Source organism: Camelus bactrianus, chromosome 12, assembly GCF_048773025.1.
Source record: "Camelus bactrianus isolate YW-2024 breed Bactrian camel chromosome 12, ASM4877302v1, whole genome shotgun sequence".
In the NCBI taxonomy this organism is placed as follows: Eukaryota; Metazoa; Chordata; class Mammalia; order Artiodactyla; family Camelidae; genus Camelus; species Camelus bactrianus.
Window position 1 is genome coordinate 63,130,185 of NC_133550.1, and position 24,366 is coordinate 63,154,550.

The 24,366-nt window shown below is 44.0% G+C and overlaps 1 protein-coding gene and 1 long non-coding RNA gene across 9 annotated transcripts in view; one reads left to right on the top strand and one right to left on the bottom strand.

The window, feature by feature from the left end:
- Positions 1-16,975, top strand: part of TNRC6B (trinucleotide repeat containing adaptor 6B) — a 225,200-nt gene extending 208,225 nt beyond the window's left edge. For all 8 annotated transcript variants that reach the window (XM_074375586.1, XM_074375585.1, XM_074375589.1 and 5 more), the window contains 3 exons: positions 194-264; positions 3,284-3,423; positions 4,371-16,975. In XM_074375586.1, coding sequence (XP_074231687.1) covers positions 194-264; positions 3,284-3,423; positions 4,371-4,758 — 599 coding nt within the window. In that variant the 3' untranslated portion in view covers positions 4,759-16,975. The remainder of the gene's footprint in view (positions 1-193; positions 265-3,283; positions 3,424-4,370) is intronic.
- On the bottom strand, positions 13,195-24,363 carry LOC123618371 (uncharacterized). Its single transcript, XR_012510936.1, has 3 exons — positions 24,173-24,363; positions 23,838-24,052; positions 13,195-14,130 (listed from the first exon to the last, which is right to left on the bottom strand). It is a non-coding gene; the product is annotated as an uncharacterized LOC123618371 (long non-coding RNA).
- Between the last annotated feature and the right edge of the window lie 3 nt (positions 24,364-24,366).

Below are 24,366 nucleotides of genomic sequence, written 5' to 3' on the forward strand. Positions count from 1 at the left end.
AGAGTGCGTGGGGTCAGGTCCAGGAGAAGGGAGCTGGCTGTTCAGTGACAAGAAAAGGAAGGTCAGTGAGGTGGAAGAGAAAGTGACGTGTAACAGGGGAGAAGAAAAGTGAGGGCTCTGTGACAGCGTCTCTCTTGTGGCTTCCTTCAGTTTTTGATTGCACTTCCTTTTCTTTTTTTCTGGTCTCTTATAGCCTCTACCTGGAGTGATGGTGGTTCGGTTCGTCCTAGTTACTGGCTGGTTCTTCACAATCTCACTCCGCAGGTAATCATGCTTTCTTGGGGTTTTCAAGATGGGACCTGACTGTATGAAGGGAGGGAAGCTCGGAGGTGCGGGAGGCCAGCTGATAGGAAAGCTCCTTATTTCCGGGTCACGGCGGAGAGATCCAGCCTGTGGGGCTGAGGCTCCCCAGCCAGGGCTCGCAGCCCGTTTTTGAGTGGAGGGGTGTTGGCCACTCAGCCTCATGCCTGCCTTCATGGTGGTGTTAACACACGTAGTTTGTAAAATAGTGAAAAGTGGGGTGGTGTTACCTGCTGTTACAGTAGCAGAGATAACTTGTTGTGTGGATCTGCCTGTCAAGAGTCTGGAACCAAGTGGGAAAGGAATGTTTAAGTGTTTTAACCACGTGCAAGAAAATTACCTGTTTTTGTGTCATTCATTTAGCAGGAATTGAGGCTCACTATAAAAATAAATAAATAAATATAGCCATTTTTATGCTTCATACATTCATCATTTACCATCCATCTCTGCAGTAGAAGAAATGTGTCCGTTTCACAGCCTAAATGCCCCAGGTGTGCTGTGAATTTCCCAACTGTTATCCTCTTCTGTGCAGACGGCATCGCTGATTTGCTCTCATTAGAACGTGCACTCGGGTTATTTTTACAGCGGTGGGGCTTCATTTGTACCAAACCACCCTCCCTTTCACTCTATTTGCCTGATAACTGACATATTTATTGGAGGTAGCAGCATTATTTTGAGCACTTTAGTGAACTCAAACCAACTCTTTGAAACTGAGCCCATGACCTTCGTGTGGGCCTGACAGCACGAACTTTACAACACCTTGTTAAAAGGAGTCAGTTATGCCTCCCTCCCTTTGACACATAGAATGAATTGTCTAGCATTTAATTTGCAAATGGATTCATGCAAACTTTTCTAAGCCAGCATTTTCCAGAGTGTTCCCTTGGGATATTAATAGGTCTCTGGCCTAATATGTTTAGAATATATACTTGATTAAGCAAAATTAGGCAGGTGTCTTCACTATGAGGCTTCTTAGACCCTTTAATATGCTAACACATATTATGATCCTCGTTGGGGAAATACAGATTCTCCTACATTTATTTGTGCTGTGAACCTGTTTGTGGGGAGTAACTTGGGGGCTCGTATTTCAAGGTACATGTTAAGAAAGACAGTTTTCTAAATACAGTTAACATGAGGAACAGTCTGGATCGGCTCTTAATCTCCATTATCTAATCAGCTGCGCTGAAAGCCCCAGGTTATTTATTTAGCTAATGGTTGACTGAAATATGAACATTTTATATTAACCATCCTCAAAACTATATATGCCTCATTATTTTTAAGTTGTCACACAGCGTGGTGGGTACAGTATGGTTAGGATGAGAGAAACAATGTTGAAAGGAGCCTGGTTAGGCTAGCCAGCTGTTCACCTCTGTCTTCTCATGAAAAATAGTAAGTGCGTTTGTATATGTGTATAAAGTGAATATAGGGCTTGGCTGTGTTTGTATTAGAAAGAATTAACTTTAATTTTAATTTTAAAATGAATTAATTTCAAAAATCAAAACCACCTAATAACAGACTAACCTCAAGCATAGCTTAAAAGAAGGTTATAAGGGCAGATCTTTGGTACTGGATAAATTGACTTGTTGTCACCTACAGTTTGTTTAGGGGACATTTATCCTGAAAAATCACTTGTGGCGTACACTGACAAGCTTATATTGTCAATTGTCATTTATAAAACAGTGCTCTGAGCTATTTCTCCAATCATTCATTTTCTGTAAAGAACCACGGTGAAACTGCTGGTTTTCATTCTTCAGGGTTTCCATGGTAAAACCACAGAATGTTTCCGCTGCTGCCGCCAGTAGCATATCTATTTTTTGTGTTTTTTATTTTTTTTTTTAACTGAAGTGTAGTTGATTTAGAGTGTTAGCTTCAGGTACACAGCAAAGCAATTCAGCTATACATATGCATAGTTTTTTTCAGATTCTTTTCTGTTATGTTTTATTACAAGAAATTGAATATAGTTCTCTGCATAGCACAACTTTTTAAAGCTATTCCAATAGTAGTGTTTCCCTTCCCAAAAATGAACTGAAATGTTGAATTGACAGCTTCAGTAAACCTAGTTAAGATCTTGTTGTAAATAAATTAACCAGAGTGAATAAGCAGAATTGTTCATCTGAGTGGTAGGTGAGGGAGGCCAGCCCTGGTCACTGAGCATCCTAATGGTGAGACTTTGACTCAGGTGAGCGACTGTAACCTTTGGTCATGTTGGCTGAGGGCAGCAGAGGGCACAGAGAAGTAGGTGGAAAAAGAGCCTCATGCTGAGAGGGTCAGAGTAGGAGGAAGACGTCGGAGTAGCCCGTAGGCTGGGTCAGCCATCAGCATTCTGCATCGTTAGATGGTTAGCAGCGCCTTTCTGGTTTGTGTCTTTCTCTTTAGCTCTTTGTGAGATCAGAAGAAGATTACATTAATAATGATGCTGAGAACCTTGCATGTTTTCTTAAATTCTTACTTGGTTACCATCTTATTTCTGCCTTTTAAGGCTCTGCCAATTGGTACAGGTTCACTTGTTTACCTCTTAAGTAAAAAAGACTACAGGTTGAACCATATACTTTTGAGCTGTATGTATGCAAAGTTTTTTATCTGTAAAAAGGGCATGTTAGATCTGAGTCCAGTGTTTTGAATAGCTTAAGATTTACCTTTAAGACCTCTGTAAGGGAGCAGGATACGTAGCTCAGTGGTAGAGTAAGTGCTTATCATGCACAAGGTCCTGGGTTCAATTCCCAGTACTTCCCTTAAAAAAATACAAACAAGCAAACAATCCTAGTTACTTCCCCCAGCCCCTGCCTCCTCCCCCAGAAGAGCTCTGTATTCAGTGCACTCTTTCCCTGCCTCAAGTTCCTCATTCATGTCTCCAAGACTTACTTAGTTCTGATACTAATATTTATAAACCGGAAGTCCTTCTCATCCTCAAATACAAGAAGTGTCACTTGCCTTCCTTTCCCACCCCACCTCCAGTTTCTATCTCATGAATGTCATTACTCCTTAGATTGATGGGTCAACCTTGAGAACCATCTGCATGCAGCATGGCCCACTGCTGACATTCCATCTGAACCTAACCCAGGGCACTGCCCTGATCCGATACAGCACCAAACAGGAGGCGGCCAAGGCCCAAACTGCACTGCACATGTGAGTACCCACCTTACGCTCCCTGAGACAAACACCCGTGAGGAGGCACGTGAGTATTTGGGCACCTGCTTAATTAAGATGCACAAGAACATGCCCACAAATGGCGTCGGCACATAAGCAGTTGCTTGAGTACGGAGGTGGCTGATCTCTTCTACCTGCGTAAGCACGAATTGTCCTGTGTGTGTGTGTGATAATCAGAATTCCAAAAGTGATGAGTTCAAAGCAGTAAGTCTTTAGTATTGTAAAAACAAAGCCAATATTTATGCAAATGTGAAGCCCTGTAAGTGCTGTCCCTTTTCCTTATAGAACCTAGCTGCTTACTTGGGCCTATTGTGGATGGTGGTGAAATATGATGGTCTCGGTGGGTAGCAGGGGTTCTACCCGGAGTAGATGGGACTGGATCAGACTGTGATAGTCCTCATCCCTGCCACTGTCAAGCTGGTGTGAACAGGAAAGAACTGACTCCCTGTGGCTGCAGATGCCATGACAGAAAGGTACCCAGAGAACAAGCAAGTGATGGTGCACCTCCGGCAGTGAGCCAGCCCCGAGACAGAGCAGCACTTCTCATGTCTGAAGCTGGGTCACCTTGATGCTTGGAGTGTGACATTTTACCCCCAAGGGGAAAAAAGAGATGACATTTTACTTGACATGCAAATTCCATATCCTGAGGGAAATTGATACATAGTATCCTCCAGTAGTCTTGGGATGTCTTGGGATATCTTGAGAGTTGGTGATGCCTACGTGTTCTAAATCAGTACTTCTCAGTCACTGGTGGTCCGGTTAGAATGCAGGTTCTGATGCTGTGATTCTGAAAAGCATCCAGGAGATATGGAAGCTACTAGTCGAAGTACCACACTTTTGAGTAGTGAGGACTCAAACACTCAGTCCCTAAGCCTGCTTTAGGACTTTCTTCAAATCCATGGTTCTTTCCCTCCCCTTTTTTCCAGGTGTGTGTTGGGAAACACTACCATCCTGGCTGAGTTTGCCACCGATGACGAAGTTAGCCGCTTTCTGGCACAAGCTCAGCCCCCTACACCCGCGGCAACCCCGAATGCGCCCGCGGCGGGTTGGCAGTCCCTGGAGACCGGCCAGACCCAGCCGGACCCTGTCGGGCCTGCCCTGAATCTGTTTGGTGGGTCCACAGGGCTCGGGCAGTGGAGCAGCAGTGCTGGTGGCAGCAGCGGGGCCGACCTTGCTGGCGCTTCGTTGTGGGGGCCCCCAAACTATTCTTCTAGCTTGTGGGGAGTCCCAACCGTGGAAGATCCCCATAGGATGGGCAGCCCTGCTCCTTTACTACCTGGTGACCTTCTGGGAGGAGGGTCGGATTCAATCTGAACTTAGAACTTTCAACTCTGACCTCGTGACCTTTTTTGGAACAGCAGCAGCACTAACTTGACCTTTTCGTTTTTTTTTTCAACTTGCAATAAATACATTTTTAAAAGGAAAAAAGAAAACGGAGAGAGAAAAAAAGGTGGGTCATTGACAGACTGTCTGAGCACATAGTTGCCTCCCTTATAACTTCAGTTTTTCGTTTGGAATATGAATCCAAAAAGAGAACATATCACTCTTGAAATACTTGAATCATGAACGCCAACCTAGAAAGACAATGTGAAGCAAGTACACATACCATTTAAATTTAAACACAAAAAAATTAAAAAAATTAGTTTCTAGTTTTTCACTTTTTTCATGTTATATGGAAGTTGTTGCTAAGAAACATATATACTGAAAAAAATAGCTTTTTAACTTTGTTTGCACTGGGTGTGTTTCCGTCCTTAGGTCTACCATGTTTGGGAGGGAGGGGAATTCAAAAGAATTGTTGGGGTGGGGGGAGGGAAGACTTGACGGAGCCTCACTTTAAAAACAAAAACACAAAAAACCTAAAAAAAAAAAAAAAGGAAAAAATTTGTGATTGGCTGGTTGATAAATACCAGTGTGTTCTGGCACATGTAACTGCCCAGGCATGCTCGTTCTGGTATGTGTGTGCACGTGTGTTCATGTGCATTCGCGTGCATCCTGCTCTCTGTCTCTGTGTGTGTGTGCCCGTGTCCTCCTCCTCTTCCCCACCCCGATTTCTCAGAAAGCTGCATTGCTGACAGTCCGCAGGCTGGCTGGCCGGCCATCTGCTTTTTATTTTTATTTTATTATTTTTTTTATCTATGAGAACACAGGAGCATGGGGAGCCACTGCTACGAAAGCAACCCCGTTGGGCTGTCTGGAGGTGAACAGAGTGCTTTTTAATGATGAAAGCAGGGAGCTCCTTTACATTTGCAAAGTAGCCTGAGTGTGAGTTTTCTGTAGCTTTTCTTTTGACCTAGCAGTAGAGTGGAGCACTGCCACGTCCCAAAAATTAGGAGAGCAGGAGGTACCTCTTGGAGCAACTGTGTGTTTACTTATTTCTGTGTTTTAAAGTAAGTGGTGGCCGCTAGGCACATCTGAATACCTGTCCAGTTTCATGCTGGCCTTTTTGTTAGTTTGAATGGGAACAGATGACAAGATAGTTTCTAATGATGTGGTGTTTCAAAAGCAGAAAAATCGCGTTCCCCCTTTCTTGTGTAATCAGGTATGAGAAATTCATCAGAAAGTCAGGTAATGCTGAATTAAAATTTTCTATTGGTTCTCTTTTTCATTTTCTGGAAACAGAAAAAGCTAAGTTTTGAGCAGCCTCCTGAAAGCACCTGCAGCCCCTCCCTCTCTGCTCCTCTCTTGCTGAGCGTTACCTGTGCCAGGCCGTGGCGTGTTACAGCACCAGGCCATCACTGACAGAAACGTTTACTTAACGAATGTTCTTAAACCAGTGTGTACTTCAAGCGTTTCCTTTTGTTTCTCTGTGTTGTGTATTTCCTGTGTATGTGGTTTTGCTTAGGCAGGTATAACTTAGCAAAGACTTTTAAGTATTGCACCTTTTTTTGGTTTTGACCCCCACCCCCTGTTTTTTTTCCTTGTAATGTTGCTTTTTTAATTTCGGTATTTAAAGACTTTTTGTTGTTGTTTTAAGCATCAATGTAGTAGTACTCTGGGCCGAATAGGGGGCAACTTTTAATCCACAGTTATCACCAACATGTATGTACTTATGTTGGAATCAAAATGTATCAAACTGCTTTTTGTGAAGAGTTATAGCAGACCTGAAGGGGTACCCCTTTATACAAAGCAGATGGCTGGCGGGGCGGGCGGGGGGTGGGGGGGAACGTATGCCGGTAACGTGCTAGCACTTGTGTGGACGTCCCAGTCTGCATTATACTGTTTAACATAAAGTGCCGACATTCTGTACCAGCAAATACCTGCCCATTCCAACCCTTGGTGGGAGCAGACCTCTACTGTCCTCCGTAACTTGCTGCTAGTGAGGACAAGGGAGTTTTTCTTTCTTTAGCATCTTCAGTGAAGGATACAACAATGCCTAATACATTTGACTTTTAGCTTGTGTTGTGTGGAGGTGGGTGGGTGGGTGTGTATAGGGAAAGGCAAAAACGAATTATTTGCATTTAAGTGGTTTTGTGAGACAATGGGAATTCTATAGTCCTCTCAGCTTACCCTGTTGATGATAAACCTAGCCTCAAAAGAGATTGATGTGCATAATTCAAGTGAGCGTTTGCTCACGTAAGTCTTTGTGTGAACCCTTTGTGGGTAGGTGGTCAAACTTGAGTTTCCAGCGTTGGTTTGGTCCCATTAGATGCCTTGTAGCAAACTAACTGTGCCCTCCGGCTTCATCACCACCATGCTCCTTCCACCTCTGCCCATGTACAAAATGTCTCCTTCCAACCCCCGTGGACTGCTCTCTGCAAGGGGGCATAAACCCTGTCATGTGTGGTGACCTCCACATGGAGAGCTGCGGTGTCAGACATCTACAGAAGGCGAAATCTCAGTGTCCCTGGGCCAGGAGCACGGCCCGCGGCTCCCTCGAGCCAGTGGTGACCCTCTCCACTGGCGCGGCAGGCTCCCTGCCGTGTCCTGCCCCACCCTCCCCCTTCCTGCCTGTTGGTTCCTTGACCTGCACTATGGGTTAGTTGAGGTCCTTATGATACTACGGTGAAAGCCGGGTGCTAGAGCCCCTCTTGTTTACAAGACATAATGAGGGATTTGAAATATGTAAAAATAAACATGAGAAGCTAAAATGTTCTTCCATCATAAGCTTAAAGGGAAAAAAAATCAAAAACTTAAAAAAAGACCAAAAAGTGCGTATATATATATACATATAAATATATATTTTAGATGAAGACTAACTCTGGGAGCATTTAACAGTGTTTTTTGTTTTTGTTTTTAACATTTATTTTCCTGCTTTAAAATTTGCAAGCATTCTCAGGAATTCTAGGGTAGGAAGCCAGTTTTTGGAAGATGGTTTATTTAACCGTATCTTATCCTAGATAGACAGCTGTTTCTTTCCTGTTAATAAACTTTTACAAGTTCCTGAAACTTCAAAAAGTTTAAGCAATTTTTACTTACGAAATATGTAAAAAGAAAAGTCTCCAAACGTTATTGTCATACTGGGGATCACACATTTTAAAACACGTAGAAAGAAATATTTTTTAAAAATTATCAATTTAGCAGCAACAGGTAAATTCACTATCTTAAAAAATATGGAAGGATTAAGCTTTATAAGAGCTCTATCATGGATTCATTTGAAATTGTGTATAATTTAATGGGAGAGTGTTTGGTGTATATAAATGGGAATGCCATCACTTTATTCCTTTCCATTTAAGACTGAACCCAAATCTCCCCTAGGAATTTTTGTTTTTATTTTTTTAAAGGAACCTTTCTCCCTGTCTCTCCAACCCCAGCAACAAAAGAAAGGAAGAGAAAGAAACAACAGCTAAAAAATAGTAAAAAGTAACTCTAATCTGTAACATAGTACGGTTGGATTGCTGAGAATCTATGTAAAGAGTTAGGAAATATAGGTTAATAATTTTTGGAACAAATTTTAAATGTAGGCATTACTAGAGGACAAATATCTATGGACTGTTCTATTAATGAAGAATGTCTGTCTTACCTCCGTCTGTGATAGGGAGGAGGAGAAAATAGTAGAAGAATCTAATAAGGAACAAGTGATTTTACTTTTTTAGCTCCCAGCTACTGTTGTGCTCATTTTAATTGCTGTTTTGAAGATCTGCTGCTTAATTATCCCCATCCCTCAGCCGGAGGTGTGGAGTATTTCCTTTCAGTTTTTGGTGATGTCGAATTCTCCTTTTGTATTCCCTCCTGGGGCCAGGGGTTAGAATTCCCAAACATGACCACAGCTTCTTTTAAACATCTAAGCTTCCCAGTGGGGAAGAGACTCCAGCTCGACAGGTGAAGGGAGTGGGTGGGGTTGCTGCCTGCAATTTCTTTAAAACCGCTTTAGTGCCTTCGTACATACACCCAGACATCCTAAGCAGGGGGAACGCGCGTGTATGTGCTTGTGGTCCAGTCGCTCCACAGACAGTAAGATGCTGGCCCATTATGGAAGTCGGAGTAGTTCTGGACAGGTTCTGGACAGCCCAGAGACAGTGGTCTACATTTAAAATAAACAAACAGAAGTCAAGGAAGTTAAGTACGCTTTTATGTCTTGAGCATGTGGAACGCCAAGCTCCTTCCCTGCGCTGTTCCCCTCCGCTACTGTGTGCATTTGCAGTGACTTGGAAAGTGTCTTTGTGTCAGGCCAATAGAAAGGGGTTCCTATTTCTCTGCTCTTGTCCTTCTTTGTCGGCTCCCTTTCCCTCAACCCCCTTTTTCTCGTCAAGTTGCCGGAAGCTTTGCTTTATTGGTTGGCAGTGACCTAAGAACAGGATATAGTGAGGATGTAATGGAAAAGAAAAACTTTCCCTTCCTCTGTGTTCTTTGGCAAGAGCCATGTCTGCTGAGAGGGTAGGTGGCTTCAATACACTTAGAAAATCCGGTGGGAGCATCTTCTCTTCCACCACATTCTGGCATGTGTACAGGGCTTGCCGGTCACCTCTCATTTACGGAGGTTTTCTTTATAAACGCTTGGATCATGTGAATTTGAGCTTTCCAATTTTTAACAGTTTTCCTGTGTTGTTGTTGTTGTTGTTTTTTAAACACTTGATTACTAGTGGCTAGGAGTATCCATCTCTCAGACATCGCATACTTGGTTTCTGTCTACCACATGAGCAGCCAAAGGAAAGCAGCACTAGTAGGGGAAGGGATGTCTTCCATCAGACCGGGGACCTCTGCTGGCAGCTGAGATCCAGTGCCGTGACCTGATTTTCGGTGTTCAAAAAATACAGATCTCCGAGACACTGTGAAGAAATGAGTGGCCCACGTGGCATCTCTGATCCCTCAGTCCCTAGCCTGTTTTTCAGCACAACGTGCACAGAAGTTAACTTAACAGTGCTGCAAGTTAAGGTTCCAAACCAAAATTTTTTTTATCAGTGTCCCCCCACAGTAAATCAGCATTATGCATTGATTGCCATTCAATCAATTTTATTTATAGCAGCTTGATTTTCTATTACTGTGGCTCCTGATCTAAAAACTTTCCCACCTCTTCTGACATGAATGTAGCATAAATTAGCAGCTGGCTCTTCCAAGTTCTTGTGGGTTGAGTGTGATATATAAAACATGCAAAAAAGAAAAGAAAGAAAAAAGAAAGGAATAAAAAGAAATTCCTAAGAATTTGGAAGAGCTGTTGTAATATATCTAGCAGAAACTAGAATTTCACAGGCTATTAACTAGTTGCAAATACTCACTCTCACCACTTTTTTGGGAGTGGGAGGGGGAGACAGTTTTTGTAAGGTTAACAGCCAGATTCCACATTGACCTCAGATGCTGTGTACTTTCTAGTTTTATTTTTTATATTCTGCCATCTGCCATCTTGACTCTTCTCTCAAACAGAATGAAGATGTCTGTGAGCTGAGCAAAACGCTTAGGCCAAGCCTGTTCTCCTTTGCGGTGTAAACAGGATGTTTTCCTCGGATTTGGCTGTAAGAGCCATCTCCCAGATTAGGGAACAATTGAGTCTTTATGTTGAAAAGGTCCCCTTCTCCCCCATCCCCAGAGTTCACATTCAACATGTAACACGGTGTAGGTTACTGTTTTGAGTTTTTGGGTTTTTTTCCTTTTGTTTTGATTATGTATAAAGTCCTTAGGAGTAGAGATACATTTTTAGCTGGTTTAAAAAAAAATCAAAACTTTTTCTTCCCCAGTGTTTTGCCAAGTTTTGTCAGACTTCATGACTATGCATTAATGACACTTCTTAGTGTTACTACAAAAAGAAGTCTTGTTCTTTAATTGTTTTCCCTCCCATGAACGTACAGCTGAGGCTGCGTGCGACAGTCCAGATGAAAACAGTCTAGCCCGTGTGCACCAGTGAATTGTCAATCTTTAGACCTCAGCAGTCAGAAAACGGGGTGCCGTTTGCATACTGCACCACACCCCCTCTGCATTCTTAACCACAAGCACAGGGTGTCCGCATGGTCTAGAAACAGGCAAGTGTATAAAATGTTGTCAAGGACTTCATCATCATCATCAGTCTATTAAAAAACAGGATATTGTATGTATTTCCAGAGCTAGTGCACACCCTGTGATAAGGCCAGTGCCAAAGGTGTGTGTGTTTTCAGAGATGGTCCCCAGTTGTCAATGGTGATTTTTTTTGACCTTAAATCTGACAAGGGAGGTACTGGCATCGCATTCTTTATTTGAAATAATTATCAACTTCAAGAATCTATTAACACAGTTAACAATGTAATAAAAATTGAACAATAACCCTCTCCATCCTGCCCACCTTGCCTCCCCATGCCTGCTCACGAGCATCTGCAGGATGGTGAAGGGTGCGCGGTCAGGACACAGGGCTCCTCCCCGCTCCACCCCCGGCTGGGCTTCTCTGCTTCCCTCAGGCCGGGTCTCAGACTACATCTGGAGGAATCACCCAGTATTCGAACATCTGAGTAGTTCTTTAACTGTCAGTCTCCTGTAGTAACCTCCTACCACGACCAAAATAAAAACAGTAAAAGCGATTGAAACTGCCAGTGTTTGCCTCACAGAATTTAAATCTTTTCCCTTCCAGTTAGCTATACACCTGAACTTGTTTTTAATGACAACTGTGCACACCAGGAAAGATGGTTCTGCCCTGACCAAAAGGTCTCTGCAAGATTCAGTCGTTGGTTCTTCGTTGTGACAAACACTTGTTTTGTTCATGGGAGGAGAAAGGTCAGATAAAGGCAAGAAGTGTTGTTTTAAGTTAAAAGGAAATAGTGTTTGCTAAAGCACTTTGTGCCTCAATTTCATTTTCAAACTATAAATCATTGCTCTGAAAGTAAATTCCCAATTGGAATTGACCCATTTTGAGCCAATATTAATAAGCTGGGATTGTTTTATCAAGAAGTGAGATTCTTCTTTACTGCTCACGGTGAGCAGCAAAAGAGAAACTGTCGGAGTAGCTTCCAGTGTTGTGATGCAAAGTGCTTTCCTTCCCTTCCCATTGCCTGCGTCCCTGGACCTCTCACCGCCTCTGGGTTCCTTCTCCCCGGGGCGCGCAGTCCTCGGAGGGCTGGGTTGTGAGCAGTGGTAGGAGGGGAGGAGCAGCCTTCCTTCAGGACTCGCCCTCCAGCAGAGCTTTATGGAGAGGAAGATAGTGTGTCCTACATATAAGTTCACCAAGAATGAAGAAGTGGGGGATTTCTACAAAACAAAAACCTTTGGAACCCTTGAAGTTACATACCTTTTAAAGGTAGTATAATTTTTCACCAAGTGATGCATTCAGCATGACACTTCTTGCCAGAAATTTCAGGATAAGTTAGAATAAATGTGTTTAAAACACCACCCCTACCTACCCCCTTTTTCATTTTGTCCAAGGAATTGATTACCTAAGTGGTAATATTTCTGAATGTGCCTTTGTGAGTTCAGAGATCGTCTGTTTTAGGAAGAACCTATCCTTTGGGATAAAACAGAAAGACGGTCAGCTTAGTCTTTAGGGAAGTCAGCATTTCTCCTGGCCGTCCGCAGGGGCAGCTGTGGAGTGTTCATTAGCATCAATATTGCACAGTGTAGAGTCGGGGGAAGGGGCTCTAGGACTTGGGAGAGGGGGTGACGAGGTGATGGTGCACAGGTGACAGAGACCAGGTTAGTCCAAGAGTGCAGGTGGACCTTTCCTAGCTGCATTGCCTAGTTCTCTTCGTGTATATGTGTGTGCGTGCGTGGCTGTGGCTGTTTGAGTTTTCGTCTTTCTGTAAGCACTGGAGAACTGAAGTATGGTGATGTTTGTGACACATGCACATTGAGAATGCTTTTTCCAGCTCCTGCTACGCGCAGAGCGGGCAGCGAATTTCCACCCTTGAGTCTGTGTCCTGGGAAGATAATTCTTTTCCCAAATGGAAGTCATATGATGTTGCTGTTTATGCGAACAGGGTATTACACACAAGGAAAAGGCTTTTGAGAGAATAAGATTGAAGCATTTGAGAAAGAGAAAAATCTGAAATCATATTTTATTTCTTCAGAATGATGATAGTTAAACATAGAAATCTGCAGTGTCTCTTCTTTTGTTTTATGTTTGTTTTAATTCCACCTCTTCTCCCCGCTCCCTATCTTCTAAAGAAATAGCAAGTGAATGCTAAGGGCCATTTCCATAATTCCTCAGAACTCCCCAAAGAGGAAAACAGTCCCTCCACGAGATTCCTTCAGCTTCATTCAGGAAGACACAGGGAGGAGAGATGCTGCAGCTTCCAGGGCTTCACTCTCATTCCTCTCTAATGGCCTTGAAATGTATTATTATGCAAATGTGAATTTTGATACTGAATTTAAGAAGAGGTTGTTGGATTTTTCTTTTTTCAAAAAAAAAAAGATCCCATATGTGGTCATCATTGCTTCTTTATTTTGTAACGTGAATTGTAACTATGCATTCTGCAAAGGGGCGGGAGGAGAGGGCAGAAAGGGGAAGGAAGTAGCTTTGCATCCTTGTTCTATGGTTTCTGTGTCCATGGTATCCCCCCCACGTGCTGGCAGGGAAGGGGAGTGAGAGCAGAGGCAGTAAGGTCGGCACAGTGAGGTAGAAGGAGACCTCTGTCCGCCGGCCCACCTGCCGGCCCGGCACAGCCTGGGGGTCCTGCGGTTCTGTCAGCCCGTGTGGTCCCGGAGTCTCCGTCTTAGCCGTGCAGTGTTAACCTGGTGCAGTGGTGGGGCCCCAAAGGCTCCAGTGTTCTCTGGAAAAAAATACTCGTCCTTTCCTGAATTCAAAACCCTTTCAAGCTCAGGAAACCTGCCTCACTCTGCTGACCTTAATCCTTATGTCAATTTCAAAAAAGACCTCCTCCTCCTCCTCGCTCCATTTTAATTTTTCTTTCTTCTTTCTTAATCGTTTTTAAGTGAATTGAATTATAAGGAAACTCTGGCTCTGTGGGGCAGGAGACTGTTGCTTGACGGTCCTCTTCCCCGTCCACGACCCTCAGCCGCGCGTCAGCTCCCTGCTTCCTTTGCATCTGTGAAGCTGCGTGTAGCTGTGCGCAGTGAGGTATCTGACCCGGGAGAGCCTGCAGCCTCCTCTTTGTCCTCACAGAAGCGCTTTGCTGATCTTGCCTGTGGTGAGTCGTGGCGCCCGCCCTGCTCTGGTCTAGGCATTATTTGCAACACACAGTATCGTAAGCGAGAGATTGTTCTGCCCACAGTCAGTGTTTCCGTGTGGTGATGTTCACAGTACTGTAACGAGTAACAGACTTGATCACAGTCTCCTCGTGCCCCTGCAAGGCTGCAGAGGCACCATCTTATCAGGGTTCCAATCTGCTAGATTGCCTTTAGACAAAAAAAAAAACAAAACAAAACAAAAAAATGAAATTCTGACGTTTCAACTGTCTAACACAAAACAATACCTCGAGGTACATTTCCCCTGCAGTGTAGACCCTTAACTCCCCTCTCCTTTTCTGACATCAGTGGGTTATCCTTTTAAAAATATGAATGTGTAAATAGCAGGATAACTTTTACAATTTTTTCTTTGCTGTGAAAGTAACCCTAAAATATGATATTTTCTCCTTTTTTTCTAAGCCATCATGTTTGAGAGGAGAAAAGCAGAACAGGTCAGGGGAGTGGACTTGCATTTGTGGGGTGGTGGTCTCTCCGTTGCCTCCCGTACACAGTGACAGCAGACCAGCGTTTGTACCATTTTGAATAGATGCCACCTATTCCGGCTCTAGGTCCAGGGTAGGGAGTGTCTGGATTCCTCTCTTCCAGAAGGTCCGCCACCTCGAGGGACTCCAGAGTTTTCTCTGCCTGAGACCTTGAACTCTCGGCCTTTCTTGGTTCACACACACACACACACACACGAGCGCGTGCACACACACATACATGCACGCACACACAGGCGCATGCACGCACACTTTGAGTTACTCAGTCGCATCCTGTAAGTCATAAAGAGAATTAGTCCTGGCATTTCAATGTTGTGCTTTAGAATTCATAGCCTTGTCAATTTGTGATGCTCCGGAAATGAATTGATTTCTTACTTAGGTGGGAGCTCATCTGAGACAGGCAGACGACCTCCCTGAAAGGCGCGTGCAACCCTCAGATGCTTCTCCCTCCATGAGGCTTGAAGCTGACACTAGGTAGACGGAAAGAAGTTTCACAAGTGCTGCTTGTAGGGACCTGTCAGCTACTGCTCTCCTAGATTCAGGCACCCACGAGGCAGGGTCAGAATGGATCCTTCTGAGTAGCTTCTCCAGCAACCCCCAACTCCCCCCATCTTAAAGATAAACCCTGTATCTGTCAAGATGCCCTTTTTTGAGCTCGCTCACCTTGTACAGTGACGATGTCCTTTGAGGGGAAGAAGCATGCTACTAAACACGCGTTCACCGCCCGCCTGCTGATCTGGGCGCCGCTGGCCTTCAGGGTTTATTTCTGTTGGTTGTGTGGAGGCCCCTTTTCTGTCCATCTCCTTCTGCTGATCCTTCCTGAGTTCTCCCTGCCCTTCTGTCCCGTACAACAGAGGCTCCCTAAGGGCTTTGCTGGTTTCTGCACTTCTGTCCTAGGACACTCCCCCCACCACCCTTTGCACACACCAGTGACCAAAGTGTGTCCAGTGATCTCACAGAAGACATCAAAAAACGGTGCACACACCGTGGGTGTGCTCACAGACACGCGCACAGACTCTGCGCCCTTGGCCTTAACCTCAGGATGACTTACGGTGCAGGAACATTTTTAACAGGTTTTAAAAAAATTTAAAAAATACCCTTTTGGGAGGAAAAAAAAAAGCAGACGAAACAGCTCAACTGTGCCCACTCCTGACTCTCCACCATTTGCTTACAACTTACTCTGTGCCCACCCCACCCCATCCCTGTTTTGAGTAACCAAAAACAGATAACAGAAGCAACCTGAGGAGAGGTTTCTGGACTATTTTATCTTTCTCCATGTAGATGGAGATATATATGCTGCTTTGGGTTCCATAATCCTAGGGGGCTATGTTTACATAGTAAAATACATCCTACCAAATCAGGAAACTGAGTAAGGAAATCTCTGCAGTCAGAGTTAGGTCACTGATGGTGAACAAGAGAAGCGAGGGCTCCTGGGGGTGGGGCAGAGGAGGCGAGGCGGAGAAGTACCATCTAATGGCTTGTGACGCGTCGCTCCTTCCTCCTTCCTCCTTCCTCCTCCCTTCGCTTCTCTCCTTGCCCCCTTAAAAGAAGGTGCAGAGAAGGGCATCAGAAAGAGGCTGGATCTTTAAAAGGCAGCTTTCCAACTTTGCACACAAACAGGTAACAGGAAGGTACAGCAAAACTCCTCTCATCTGAAACACTGTCAGCAGAAACAAAACCTGTAAACATGACTCAATGGCTGCACATGTTGATGCTCTCTGCAAGTTACCTAGAAGTGTTTTGTTTTTCTTATACTTGAAATAGCTTTTACAATATTATTTTGGTGGCTTTCTTTTCTCTCTCCTGGTGGGCGATAGAGAAGGTGAATGACGGGGTTGAAGGAAGTTTGAGGGGAGAAAAGGGAGGATATGGCATTGTCTTTTTATTTTATTTTTTTTCTTAAACATAGAGGTTTAATCAAACTCCCATATGTTGAAATTGCTCCTCATATTACTGGTTTTACATGGACACAGAAACTAGGCACTTTAGAGGTGCACTTGCATGGCAGGCTGGGCCCCCCTTTTCTATATTTTATTTTACTTTTTTAGTATAGTGGTACTTAAAATCACTGGTTCACTTAAAAAACAAACAATAAAATGTTAAACTCTACTAATGTACAAATAAGCTGAAAAGTTGCATTTTATGTGTATTTTTTGCCATAGCAGGTACTGTATTTCTCATGCTGGATTTCAAAAAAAAAAAGTCAAAAACAAAAAAAACTAAAGGGTGGTCTTTTATTGGATTGTGACAGGTTGAGTAATAAGGAATTAAGTCGTTGTCATTTCATTAAAACTGAGAGATGATGTAATGCATATATAAGAGTTTTCTGAAGGGTTTTTTTGGGCTTTTAAACAGCTTATTTTTGTTTTTGTTTAGTTTTTTATTTTATTTTATTTTGGAAAGATATGATTGTATTATGTGCAACTCAGTTGCTTACATTATAACTACAAAATATTTTTGGGTTCCTGGAAAAAAAAAAAGAAAAAAGACTAATAAATGTGTTTGGCTGCTAAGCATTTATTGTGGTTTCCTGTTTTATTCTGCCAATTTAATTTGCTCGTTTGTTGAATGTTTATATTTTTTCTGCTCTTCTTCCTCTCCCTGCTGCACACATAAAAGCTATCTGAAATTCAGCATCTGAACTGGGCCTCAACTTTATCTGCTTTGTCTTGTTATGTTTTTGTTGTCGGGGTTGTCAGGTTGGCCTGTTCATGGTGGGTTTTGTGCTCCTTGCTGTCTGCCCGGCTGTTGGGTTCAGATTCTCTGAAAGAAGTTGATAATCTCCTGCTGCCTTTTGTTGTTGTTGTTGTTGTTGTTGTTTGGCGGGAGAACACTGGGGTACAGACAAGAGGGAAGATGCCTGCTGCAGCCCAGAAGAGGACCAGCTCGGCGGGGAGCCACCGGCCGGGCCCCTGCCCTGCTCTGAGTGCTCGCCCAGAGGAGCAGGAGAGCCTTACCCTAAAGGCGAGGTTGTTCCCATCTGAACAGTTCCTTATTTATTGTTAGTTGCTAGAGACTTGTTAAAATGTGATCATGAAATGCCTCTAATGGCACAGGGGAAGAGTGGAAGGGAAACTTCTGTTTTATAGTTCTCAGGTAACGTGTCTGACTTAATTCTCAGAATGCTGCGTGACACAGATGGATAGCAACAAACCTGCTTCCTGAAGAAACTGCAGCTCAGCGTAATTTAAGTAGTGGTAGTAACACTGAGTGCTTGCTGTAAGCTGGGCACTGCTCTAAGCATGTTCTATAAATGTTCACTCGTTTAATTGAAACTTGTCTCAGTCACCATACTAGGAACCCAGATTGGATTTGAAAGTTATCATGCCAAAATGCCTCTGCTGAAAACCACCTGGAATTCTGAGAAACTGGTCTTAAGCAAGTCTGTTGTGCAAGGTGGTAGGCCATTTACCATACAATTCTTATCATAAGATAAGTAAACATTGGGAAATGAGAGGTGAACTAGATGTCAACACCTTGAGGGCCTGCCTGTATCAAGTAAGTACTGTTTTTTTGAGGACTAGAGGTCATTGCAAAACCTGTGAAGACCTTTATCACCAAAGACTTCATTTTAAATTTGGATATTTTGAAAATGCATAAATGGCTAAAGGTGGGGCCGTTATAGACGTGAAGATGGTTGTTGAGACATGAGTGTCTGACTCAGCCTTCCTCACCACTGCGTGCCCTGCCATCACCTTAGGTGACTTCAGATCCACTTGGAAAATCCATCCTAATGGCCAGGCTTCTGCACTCCTTCCTTCAGTCAGTCCAGCCACACACTCCCATACTCGCCCAAAATTGCACCCCTCCAGAATCACTTAATTTCAGCATCCTTGACCTTGACCGCCTGTCCTCCCAGCTGGTTCCCCCTCCTCTTTGGCTTTGTTTTGACCTCACCAGCCATTCCAGGACGCTGGCCTGTTTACTTCCTTCCACTCAGTCAGTCCTCTCCTTTTTCTCACTTCCTTCCTAATCCAGTTTAGATTTTATAGCCCATAATTTTAATAATACAGTTGCTAAAATCCCCACTTTGAAAAACCCTATTTTCTATTTTGCATCAGCCAAAAAAGCATCATTAACTACGGGGCAAATAAGGACTCCTGTGAATCCACTGTAACCAACCAGCAATGAGACCTTGATCCCCAGCAAGCATCCTGTGTGTACCAATACATGGAGAAGATTAGAGGTATCTGGAAGGTGCCCCGAGACTCCTTCCAAATTACAGAGAGATGCTTCCCCCTCAAGTGCTGGTCCGTCCAGTGCTTGAGATCCTTTCCATTCCTGCCCCCTTGGCTACTTTTAACTCTCCATTCTCTCTTCAGCTGATCAGCTGCAGTCCTTGCCAGTCCACGTGCTCAAATCCACCCCATGGTCAACACCTCCTGTGGGCCCACATTCTAGTTCCTCCCTTGCCAGCTGCTGTCCCATTTTTCTTCTCAAGAAATTCTCTCTCTCCTTCCTGGTTCTCTTCCAGCCTGGTTTCTGCCTCTATCAGCCCCCTGCAAGAGCTGCCTCTAAGGCACTAGCAACCCCCCTAGTCCAGTGGAATGACCACTGCCTCCGGACACCACAGCCCCTAGGTCTCCCTTTATGCTCTAACCTGTCCTTTACCTCCCATGTCGCTTTCATCCTCATACCTGGCTGTGAAATGTTGGATTTCATCAGCTCTCACATCCAGGCCCTCCTTCGTTCTCGCTGTGCTAACACCCTGGACAGTGTCATCCACCTCACTGGCCGCCTCTCTTACTCTCCTTTTTCCTCTGACTGAGCTCTAATTTTGGCCTGGCCCTAGGCCCTGTCCTGAATTTTGTTTTCTAGTCAGGCTTCTCTCCCTAGATGAGTTCACCTGGTTGTGTGGTTTTAAATACAACACGTGTCCAAATTACATCTCCAACCCTGGACTTCCTAATCTGTCTATCCAACTGACTAAACTGCCTGTCTACTTCTAAATCCACTGGGCAAACCCCTCCACCCTCCTTGTCAAATCTCCTTCTTCCCCAGTCTTTTCCCATCTCAGTAAATGGCACCACTGATCGCCTGACTTTTCACACCCACAGCTTCTCCACATGGCTTATTTAGTCCATACTAAACATAAATCCTCAAACAGTCCACATCCCTCACATCTAACCACAACCAACTCTTGGGTCCAACCACCTAGAGCACTGTAGCAGCTACCTAGAAGTCTGCCATCTTTTCTCTTGACCCCACCCCAGACTCTTCTCTGTTCATGCCTCTACCTTTCAGTGGTTTCTCTTGCAGTTAAAATCCAAACTCCATACCATGGCCCATAAACCCCACACAAATCCCACGTACGGTCGCATTCCCTCTGACCTCCCAGTCGCAGTCTCAGACTAGCCCTGTCAGCTTTCCCTTTTTCTTAATCACAACAATTTCATGCCCACCTTAAGGCCATTATATTTATTTTCCCACTGCCTGGAATGCTCTTTTCCCTGTATCTTTGTGTAGTCTCTGATCAAATGTGAGGTCTTACTTGATTATTCTTTCAAAAAAATAGTCACCACCTCCACCCCCACCCTAAGCTGCTCTGTGCTCTTGTCCTGCTACAGTTTTTTTTTTTTAAGCTGAAAGAATTTTATTGTTAGCACTGTGTATCAGCCACCTAGATCCTGTCATTAACATTTTACTATACTTGTTTTATCATATATTTACCCACCTGTGTATCCATCAGTCACTCCTGTCTTTTATGCACTTCAAAGTAAATGCTAACATCAGTGTGCATCCCTCTAAATACTTAAGTAGGAATATCATTTGCTACAGTTCAACATTGGTTTTGTTTTTTCTTTGATATAAGATTTATATTCCATGAAATGTACAAATTTAATTTACATTTGCTGAACTTTTACAAATGCTTGTGTTTAACCCAAACCATTATCAAAATATAGAACGTGACCATCACCCCAGGGGATTCCCTACGCCCTTTCCCAGGCAGCTCTGATTTACCCTCCTGGGCTTTGTCCTACTATATTTTCTTCATAAAACTTATCACTTTCTAAAATTATCTTGTTTAGTCTCTATTAGCCATCTCCCTCACTGGAATGTAAGCACCGAAAAGGGCAGAATTCTTTTCTGTGTTGTTCACCAGCTCCAAGTCCTGAAACCTCCTATGGCTTTAATTACCATCTACATGCTAATAACTGCTAAATTTGTATTTGCAACCATTACTGAGCTCCAGACTTGTATATATAATTGCCTACTCAGCATTTTGAAACACCTGGCTATCTTAATCGCTCTGCAAACTCAATAAATTCAAAGAGAAGTCCATCCTGCCTGTTTGCACCCCCTCTCACCCCATGATAAATGGCATTACCATGCTTTCAGTGATAAAACTTAGAAACATAGGAGCATCCTTACTCCGCATGACTAAAACCCATCACCAGGCTGGATGGATTGCACCTCTTAAATTAATCTCTTCCTTTTCTTCATTTCCTCTGCCACTTACTTCCTTTGTCTAAATTAGATCACTGACAGCCTGAATCCACTGCATTAGCCCCGCTGGTTTCTCACTTGGCCTTCACTCCAGTTCCCCTGCCCCTAATCCATTCTACACATAATAGCTGAGATATTTTTCAAAACATTAATCTGATGGAGTCATCCTCTAGCCTAAAACCTTTTAGTGGTTTCCCATTGCTTAGAATAAAACCCCCAAATATCTTTATTTCCAACTAGGTTCAGATGGTCTGGCTTCCATCTACTTCTCCAGATTTACCTCCCTCTCTTCTCTCCCTCTCCATTCTAGCCTCATCAGCTGACCACTACATCTCAGGCCTAATACAATGCTTGGCACACGTTATGCACAATTGTGAAATGAACCATCCTAAAGGATAGCAGAACATCACATCAAGAATTTAAGAAACTAGGTATTTTTAAAGCCTGAAATAAAAACAGAAGGACAGATGTAAAACTCCTGATTTAGAGATGTTGTTGTAGCTAACAGTGACAACCAGCGGGAAGTGTCTAGGTGGCCTTTGAAGACTGAGAACCAAAGCTTTGGAGAACCCCGTGGACTCAGAAGGTAAGACCTGCAGATGTGCAAGCGTTTTCTGAGGGGAGTGAAGGTGGATTAAATCTTGAGGAAATTCCCACTGCTTCCTTTTCCAGGAGTGAGAGGAGGAAGGATCACCGAAGAGCAGTCAGAAAGGGAGAAGAATCAGTACAGTTTAGTTTTCAAAGCAGGAAGGAGGGGTTATCAAAAAAGCTAAATGTTTCAATCAGCCAAGAGGGATGATTTAGTACCGGGGCGGGGGGGGGGACTAACTCAAAAATCAAAATGATTTAAAGATGTACATTGGGATGCTTTTTCTGTTCTTTCCCAGCCCATCCTGTTTCCTGCGTGTCTACCTGCCCCCACCATAGACTTTATTAGTGATTCTGTATGCAAATAGGCAAACATATATATTACAGAAAGGGCCTACTGTTTATTAGAGGAAGCTTTTGGTGATCAGTGAGAGTGCAGTTTAGAGGAAATGAGAGAGGCAGAGGTTGCATTGCAGTGATAAGGAATACATGAGGGAAGGGAACAAATTTACTGAATACAGGAGCCCCAGACCCCTCGCTGTACACCTGGGGATCATGAGGCATGTCTTACAGGTGAGAATATCCAAGTGCCAAGAGACTGAGTAATTGCCCAAGTCTCACAGCTAATAACTGGCAGTGCCAGGAATGGTTGTTGATCCTCACGTGGATTTAACCATATCATGTGGTGAAGAGGCAGCCAGAAACAGGTTTCTGTGTTAAGGAGATAACAGCAAGTGAAGATGTTTCTATAGTGGAAGGGACCTGTGCATTTAAAAAAGATAATAATAATCAAAGGAGAAGAGAGGCAGAACTGGAGAGACTGCAGATTTGACATAAAATAATTGAAACAGCAAGATCCTTCACTGAATGAAGAGACAGAATGAAGGCAGGAACCCCTACTGGAGGAGGAAAAGTAACAGCAAAGTGAAGCAGAGCCAGGAGAGAGGCCAGAAGACTGAGGAGACAGTTGAGTTCGCAGTAGTCACAGTGGAAAGTGAGAGCAGTAAGCTCAGTGCAGCACAGCAGAGCAACGACAGCCCTGAAGCACTCTGCAACAAGTGGGAATTTGCAGGGAGTAGTCATCTTTCCAAAGTTGTCTGCCCTCACCCCCAAAACCAATCCTCGGCAGCTCCAGAGGGGAGGTGGAAGAAAACCCAGGTGGTAGGCCCAGGTTAACTGATGGGCTTCTTCGATGGCAGGGTATTCCAGAATTGGTGCTGTGGTCACTTCTGACAATTCTCAAGCCCAGGTGGAGACACGAAGGATCTATGGAATGAGGACACTGGAGAAATGTGAGAGACTATGGGAAGACGAAGTGCAACTTCAGGATCAAACTTGCGTCTTGGTGACTGGGCCTTGCTTCCCTTTGTGCACTAGGGTCCTTCGGGCAGCATTCATTCACCCAGCATTTATTGAGCATCTATACTATGCTAGTCCTGTGTTAGATCCACCTGCCAGGGACACGGCTGATCACGACAGACGTGACCTCCACCCCCACTGAGTTTGCCATGGATGGGAAAGGCAAACAACACTGAACTCTGGTGAGAGTTATGAGAAAGGCCTATAAGAAGCAAGGAGGTCACTCATCATCTATAAAATCCCAGAGGTGAGGAGGGAGAACACTACAGGGTGGTCCATAGGTGTGTGAATAAATCGTAAATAAATTAACACAGAAATGGAAAGGTGACAGGAAAAGAAGTTGTCAAAGACAAGATCTTGGAAGTCTTGAGATCTAATCAGCAACTTTTAATATCCCTAAAGTATTATGGTTACCGGAAAAAGGGCTGTTCACATAAGCAAACAAGCTGAGAATTCAAAACAGACCTCCCCTGATAGACACTCTGAAACGGGTAATTTCAAAGCAGCACAGGACCTGATACTGTAGCACAAAGGAAAGGGTACATCTGAATCTGGTAAGAACCAAGAGCCTGGAGCCTGCCCCCTGCATTTAACTCCTAGCTCTTTCCCTTCTATGTAAGCAGTCACACAACAATTCAACCTGCTTGCCTTTGTTTTGTCATCTGCAAAATGGAGATCATCATAATGGCTGGCATTTACTGAACACTTACTCTGCACTGGAGAGTAGTAGTGTGTGGTATTGTATCATTTAATAATACCTGAACAACTCAAGGATCCTCACAAGGATTTAACCAGATCACGTGTGTAAAGCACTCATGACAGGACCTGATACCTACTGAGACCTCCATAAACGTTAGTGGTTTTATTCTTAGAAGTGGCCAACCAGAGGGAACAGTAGGACCATCAGGGAACATTTTCTGGACTGGGCCTTTAAGTATGAGGTAGTGAGGGAGAGGTGTTCCAGGATGAGGGGGAATGCCATACCCAGCGTGCTGGCTACATGATGGCTAAGAGTGCAGGATCTGAAGTCGGGCGGCTCCACTTACTAGCTGGGTGACCCTATGCAAGTCTTCAGCTTCTAAGAGTCTCAGTTCCAGCGCTTGCTGAAATCCATTTTTACTAGTTTCCTGCAAGGGGCTCACTTGGCACTCGATAAATGCCGATTTCCCTTGGCATCTTGTTTTCTCCTGAGAACCGCGCTGGGCGCCAGGCAGGTGGGCGACAATAATAATAATAGCAAACACACAAGTGTTATTCTGAGTGTCCCAGACATTGATACTCAAACTTCACAGCAATCTTAAAGACAGGTCTTAATGTACCTTTTTTCAGGTGGGGAAAGCGAGACACAGAACTGTAAGTAACTTGTGAAGCGCTAATCACGTTGTCTGTCAACGAAGAGAAACTCCTGAAACCTGACCAGCGAGTCGCCGAAACTCCGCAACCTTGAGGGCTTGAGTTTCCCGGAGCCCCGGGGAAGGGACCAAGTGGAGGAAGTCCCGCCCCGCGTGGAGGA